General features: G+C 42.2%; 1 protein-coding gene across 1 annotated transcript; it reads left to right on the top strand.

Moving 5' to 3' along the window:
* The first annotated feature begins 5801 nt into the window (after positions 1–5801).
* On the top strand, positions 5802–7242 carry Slc25a2 (solute carrier family 25 (mitochondrial carrier; ornithine transporter) member 2). The gene has a single exon (XM_013020353.1). It carries the CDS (start codon positions 5802–5804, stop codon positions 6705–6707), a length of 906 nt encoding a protein of 301 aa, XP_012875807.1. The 3' UTR covers positions 6708–7242.
* Positions 7243–7461: the final 219 nt, after the last annotated feature.

Here is a 7461-nt window from a genome sequence, read left to right on the forward strand (position 1 = left end):
CTGTTCCTGGGGCTTGAACTCAGGGCCTGATCACTATCCCTGAGCTTTTGTGCTCAAGACTAATGCTGTATCATTTGAGCCACAACTCCACTTCAGGAATTTTTTTGCTTGTTTTTGTAACTAATTGGAGATGAGTCTCATACACTTTCCTGCCTGGTTTGACTTTGAACCACAATCTTCAAATCTTAGTCTCCCTGCATAGCTAGGATTCCAGGTGTGAGCCACTGATGTTTGGCCTGCTGTTGACATTCCTTTTATTTTTTTAAAAAAATTTTATTGTCAGGGTGATATACTGAGGTGTTACAGTTACAAGGTAGTAATTACATTTCTTGTCTAACTTGTTACCCCCTTCTTCATTTTTCTCTCTGCCCCAATCCCACCCACACCCCAAAGTTGTACAGATCATTTCCAACATACTATCTTGTGAGTATCGCTGTTGCATAGGTTCCCACTTTGTCCTCTGTCTTACCATTTTGTTCCTCTTCCCTAGTTCAGATAAACATATATACAATACCCATGCTACCAAAATCGAGTATGGTGACAACAGGAGACAAACCATAGGTGGAAAAAAACAAAAACACAAAAGAAAAAAGAAATCACATAGTACATTGAGAAGAACAAGAACAACAGAGAAAAACCTCTTGTGTCCATGTCTTGGAGTTCATTTCTAGCATCATCTTATACGGTCATATGTACATAGCTATTGAGCTGTTCTGCTCTAAGATTATACTACGTGTATACTAATTAAGACTACACATAGAGCTCCCCTATGACCCAGTAATCCCACTCTGAGCATTTAGCCAAATGACCACAAACAAGACCACACTGCAGCTAACAGTTCAACTATGTTTATCTCAGCATCATTATTTACCATAGCTAAGATATGCCCCTCAGTAGATGAATGGATCAAGAAAATGTGTGTATATACATACATATATATGTATATAAATATATAAATATACATATATATGTATATACATGTGTGTATATACATATGTGTATATATATATATATATGTATATACACACACACAATGGAATTCTGTGCTTCCATCAGAAAGCATGACACTACCCCATTTGTAAGGAAATGGAAGGACTTGGAAAAAATCTTGTTAAGTGAAGTAAGCCAGACCTAAAGAAACACAGATCCCCTGTTTTCCCTTATTTCTAATAATTAACTTTTGACTTGCCCTTTTCCCTCACTGCAGCTTCAACTTGTAAAAGTTCCTTCAATTACTCCAGGTCATCCTGACATTGTCCTAATTCAAGCCATTTTTAAATTTTCTCCATGGCTAAAATTCTTCACTGGTTTCCCATTGCTCCTGGAGTTGTTTATATTTCTTAAAAAAAAAAAAAAGTGGGCTGGGAAGGTGGCTCAGTGGTAGAGCGCTTGCCTTGCATGCATGAGGCCCTGGGTTCGATTCTTTAGTGCCACATAAGCAAAAAAAGCTGGAAGTGGCGCTGTGGCTCAAGTGGTAGAGGGCTAACCTTGAGCTGAAGAGCTGAGGGACAGTGCCCAGGCCCAGAGTTCAGGCCCACAACCGACAAAAAAAAGCCCAAAAAACAACAACAACAAAAAGTCTGGGCTGGACACCCGGTGGCTCATGCCTTTAATCCTAGCTACTCTGGAGGCTGAGATCTGAGGATCGTGGTTCAAAGCCACCCCAGGCAAGAAAGTCCATGAGACTCTGATCTCCAGTAAATCACTCCGAAAACTGGAAGTGGAAGTGGCGAAAACTGGAAGTGGAAGTGGCGCAGTGGCTCAAGTGGTAGAGTCTAGCCTTGGGCTAAAGAGCTGAGGGACAGAGTCCAGCCCCGGAGTTCAAGCCCCATGACTGACTAAATGGACTGACTAAATCTAAGAAGGCTTATCACAGTTCCTCTTACCCTTATCCCCCTCACTCAAGGATTAATCCAGCCCTAAACAGGTATTTAAAGTGTTTAATCCTCTTCTTCGAGCCTCAAGCCTATAAACAAGCTGTTCAGCGCACCAGGAAGATTCTCCCCTTTGGCTAAATTCTATTTTCAGGTCTCAAATTTCACCCAGTTATGACTTTGCCTGTATTCTGTGCTTTCCCCTCATCATCCCTTCCACTAATATTTACTGTGCCATACACAGTACATGAAGTGTCGAATAATCTCATTTACTTTATAGTCCACTAGAATACTTTGCTATATATTATACAAAAGTGTAAAATACTTGATGAATTAAGGAGCTCCTAAAATAGTATAAAAGTGTTCACACACACACACAAACAACTATATCTTTGGTTGGGGTTCTTCAAGTCGGCTGGTTCTGGGATCACCACCAAGTTCAAGAAATATTTTTAAATGTGGTTGACTGATTAAGTTGCACTGATTTTCTAAACCAGTGTTTCTAAGTTGCTACAGAATGTATTTCAACTACATTTTATTTGAATGTAGCAGAATGTATTTCAAATATAGAATGTATTTACTTCAAATATAGAATGTATTTACTTTTAGTACATCCATAATACAAACAAATCAACACAGCTTACTATTGTAGCTTTATAGTAAGTTTATGGGCAGCTTTGAATTAACATTTGAAATACTCATATTAGTGGGGTTAAGTGTTGTACTTTTTTTTATTTTGAGGCCAGCCTTGGGGCTTGAATTCAGGGCCTGGGCACTGTGTCTGAGCTTTTGTGCCTAAGGTTAGAGCTCTATCACTAGGGCTACAGTTCTGGCTTTTTGGTGGTTAATTGGACTTTTCTTCCCTGGCTGTCTTTGAACCACAATCCTCAGATCTCAGCTTCCTGAGTACCTAGGATTATAGGCATGAGCCAACAGCACTCAGCTGTTACACATAATTTTTATAGTTTAGATGTCTGTTCAACCAAAAATAGTATCTATATCAATTTTAAATAGCTAATGGAGTTACTTACTATTATACAGTACAAATTATTGAATTCTTCAGTGAGGGAAGTATAAAACTGTTCATTCTAATTCCTGAAGTGTTTACCAATTTGATTTCCTTCCCTCCCTCCCTCTCCCCCCCCCTTTCTTTCTTTCGTCTGCCCCTTAGCTTTTTCACTCTTGGCTAGCACTCTACCACTTGAGTCACATCTCTACTTCTGACTTTTTACTAGTTAGTTGGAGATAAGTCTCACATACTTTTCTGCCAGGTCTGGCTTTGAACTGTGATCCTCAGATCTTAGCCTCCTGAGTAGGTAAGATTATAGGCTTGAGCCACTGGTTCAAGTTTGATTTCTGATAAACTAATGAACTAATACAAAAGCAGCTGATTACTTATCTTGTACCTTTTTAAAAAAAATAGGTCCTGTGTATGCTTTAAAAAATAATGTACCAGATAATGGACATTTAAGTCATAATCAGTAAAGTGCTAAATGCACATCTAGATAATGACTTTCACAATAAGCATTAAAATGTATTTGCTTCTCCTGAGGGTGAAATTAAACATAAAATTCCTTAACTATAACATGAAGGATTTAAACATCTTGAGATTTTCTAGCTTGAAATGGCAAGTATTTCTTTTTTTTTTTTTTGTCAGATGTGTGGCTTGAACTCTGGGCCTGGTCATTGTCCCTGTGCTCTTCAGCTCAAGGCGAGCACTCTACCACTTGAGCCACAGTGCCACTTCTGGTTTTCTGGTGTTTTATTGGAGATAAGAGTCTTATGGACTTTCCTGCTGGAGCTGGCTTTGAAACATGATCCTCAAATCTCAGCCTCCTGAGTAGCTAGGATTAAGGGGTGAGCCACTAGTGCCCGGCTCACATATCATTTCTTTATCAGGAAGTCTGCTCAAATAACAGAAGTTCAAGAAGATGGTGGCTGCAATGACAAGGATAAGAACAGTGAATGAGACATAAACACCATTTTTAGAAGGCCAATGCAAATGGAGAAATAATAAGTGAATTCAGAGATGAGAAAGTTAAATACTGAATAAGGTTATATTGGAGTCAAATCCACTTGATATTGAACCTGTGAGGTGAGCCAGGTGCCAGTGGCTCATACCTGTAATCCTAGCTATTAAGGAGGCTGAGATCTGAGGATCACAGTTCAAAGTCACATCTGGCAGAAAGTATGTGAGTCTCTCATCTCCAATAAACTACTCAAAAAAGCCAGAAGTGGCACTGAGGCTCAAGTGGTAAAATGTTAGCCTTGAGCTAGGAACAGTGCCTATGCCCAGAGGTCAAGACCCAGGACCAGAAAAAAAAAGTACACACACACACACACACATATAGCCTGTGAAGTAATATTTTTCTTAACAGGACATTCCAGGAAAGTATGAGGCTAGAGTCATGAGACTTAAAAGTCTGAGCTCAATGTGGTTGGATGTTCAGGATCCCTATCCTATCCTATGAAGCTGTATAACTTCCCTGTCTCCAGAAGATATTTTCTGAACTTGTGTGGAGATATAACAAGGAAATTCCCTCTCCCACTTCAATAACTGATACAAGCCAAGATTGGAGAGATATAAATCAAGATATAAGTCATTATTCCAACATGCAGAACATTCTTTCAAATACTGACATTTAAGGATTCTCCAGAGACAAGGCCCGGTCACCATTTGCTGCCTTGAAGACTAACTGCTGTTGGTTGACAGACTACACAGAAACTGCTTTTTAATGTCTCCTTTTAAATATCAATCAACCAAGGGCAGGTGGGGGAGGAGGGGCTTTCTAAATGAAAGATAATCATTTCCAAATACCTTCTGTACTTCAGATTTGTTTTACTTCCAAAGTAAAGTAGGTCATGTGCAGAGCTCAGATGCTCCCATCCCCAAGCAGAACAGAATTACAATTGATTAAAACTATTCCTTTAGCCAGGTGGCTCACATCTGTAATCCTAGCTACACAGGAAGCTGAGAGCTGAAGACAGGTTCAAAACCAGCCCAGCCAGGAAAATCTGTGAGATGTTAATCTCTAATTAATCAGCAAAAGGCCAGAAGTGGGGATGTATCGCAAGTAGTAGAGTGCCAGCTTTGACCTAAAAAGAACAGCTATGGGACTGGGAAGGTGGCTCAGTGGCAGAGTGCTTGCCTTGCACGCATGAGATTCTAAGTTCAATTCCTCAGCACCACATAAGCAGAAAAAGCCAGAAGTAGCGCTGTGGCTCAAGTGTTAGGGCACTAGTCTTGAGCTGAAGAGCTGAGGGACTGGGCTCAGGCCCAGAGTTCAGGCCCCGTGACTGACCAAAAAAGAAGAGAAAAGCTAGGGGAATACTGTCCTGACCAGGAGTTCAAGCACCAGTACCAGGGGGAAAAAAGGTGTTATGTGTGTCATCCATGGAAGGAAGCAAGCCAGACAAGCAGTAGGCCCTGAGTTCAAACCCTGGTACCAGGAAAAAGAAATAAAAAGCTAGGTACTGGTGACTCACTCGATCCTAGTTTCTCAGGAGTCTGAGATTTGAGGATTGTGGTTCGAAGCCACCCTGGGCAGGATGTCCATAAGACTATCTTCAGTTAACTACCAAAAAGCTGGAAATGGAGGTGTGGCTCAGGTGGTAGAGCACTAGCCTTGAGGGAAAAAGCCCAGGGACCAAGTTCAAGCCCCCAGGACCAGCGTATGGCGCCACACACACACACACACACACACACATACGAGCACACTCCTTCATCCTGCTTCCGGTGGAGGGGACGGCGGATAGCTGGTGGATCCAGGCTTGGCGCTCGTGGGCTCCTCGAGGCCGCCCGCGCTACCGAGCTTGGAGTTAAGCGGCCTCCGCCAGGGCCTGAGGCCGGCAGCAGGTGGCTGACAGCTGGGCCAGCGGTCGGGGCCTGTGTCGCCTCCACTAACACCGGAGGGCGAGAGGACCAACATGAAGTCCAGCCCCACTATCCAGGCTGCCATAGATCTCACCGCGGGGGCCGTGGGGGGCACCGCGTGTGTGCTGACCGGACAGCCCTTCGACACAATGAAAGTGAAGATGCAGGCCTTCCCCACCCTGTACAAGGGCCTCACCGACTGCTTCCTGAAGACCTACCACCAAGTGGGCTTCCGAGGCTTTTACCGGGGGACCAGCCCCGCCCTGCTGGCTTATGTTGCCCAGAGCTCTGTGCTCTTCATGTGCTACGGCTTCTGCCAAGAGTTCGTCAGGAAAGTGGCTGGACTGAGCAAGGGGCAACAGCTGAATGATCTGCAGAATGCGGCCTCCGGGTCCTTGGCCTCCGCCTTTGCCGCGCTAGTACTCTGCCCCACTGAGCTGGTGAAGTGCCGTCTGCAGACCACGTATGAAATGGAGATGGCAAGGAAGATAGCACCAAGTTCCAAGTCGATCTGGTCTATTGTAAAGAATATCTTTATGAAGGAGGGCTTCTTGGGGTTCTACCACGGACTCTCGAGCACTCTAACTCAAGAAATACCTGGTCATTTCTTCTACTTTGGTGGTTATGAATTGAGCAGGTCGTTTTTTGCATCAGGGGGATCAAAGGACGAACTAGGCCCAGTCCCTTTGATGATAAGTGGTGGAATGGCTGGAGCCTGCCTCTGGCTGGTCATATTCCCATTGGATTGTATTAAATCTAGAATTCAAGTTCTTTCTGCATCTGGAAAGCAGGCAGGGTTAGTGAGAACCTTTTTAACTATTGTGAGAGATGAAGGAATATTAATCTTATATTCTGGACTGAAGGCAACCATGGTTCGAGCGATTCCTTCCAATGCTGCACTATTTGTGGCTTATGAATACAGCAGGAAGTTGATGATGAGCCAGCTGGAAGCAGACTGAAATATCTTGGTGTATCTGCCTCTTAGTATATGAACTTGAGGACTACAGCTGAGGCTCAGTGACTATAAGACCAACATGAAATTGTTTTTAATGGCACAGGAATTTTCGTTTTATCTTGCTGCCTTCTACTTTAAATCTCCAACTTTATAAACCTGTATTTATATCGCATAATTCCTGTCCATAATCACATGGAAATAGAAAATTTGCTGTTCTTCATGTTGGTAAGATATGGAGAGTAAGCCTGTTTGCTGTGTAGCTCATCTGACAGACTGAGTGCAATTCTGTCAAGATTTTGGTGTAAATTTATATGTGTACATGCTATTTAGATATATGTTGTGAGACAATCATTATTTGGCTCCCTTATTCTTATATATTACCCAGAATACCAAGAGTTCATCAGGTTTCATGCGGATAGGTATAAATGATTGCTTAACTCATTCAAGATGTCAAATCTATTATTAAACCGACTTAATGTATGCATCACTTTGGGATGTTTAATGATTTTAAAAACATCTTTATGTAGTGCTTGTAAACTAAAATATTCATGTAGATTCTTAAAGAGAAAAATGTACTTGCATACTGGTGAGGCTGCCACATTGTTGAGTAAACTTTTAGTGTTGGCATCCTGGATTTTCTACTCTACTCTTAAAATAGTACCATTCATTTTTCAAAGGAGGATTATGCTCTGCATTGTGATGATACTGTTAAGTGTGGCTTTGTATATTAGACCTTGGAGAAGCAGCACAGCTATCCT

The sequence above is a fragment of the Dipodomys ordii genome, unplaced genomic scaffold (assembly GCF_000151885.1).
Source record: "Dipodomys ordii isolate 6190 unplaced genomic scaffold, Dord_2.0 Scaffold50, whole genome shotgun sequence".
Taxonomy (NCBI): domain Eukaryota; kingdom Metazoa; phylum Chordata; class Mammalia; order Rodentia; family Heteromyidae; genus Dipodomys; species Dipodomys ordii.

Coding starts and splice junctions, on each gene's coding strand:
- Slc25a2 (XM_013020353.1), top strand. CDS start 5,802: ATGAAGTCCAGCCCCACTATCCAGGCTGCCATAGATCTCACCGCGGGG.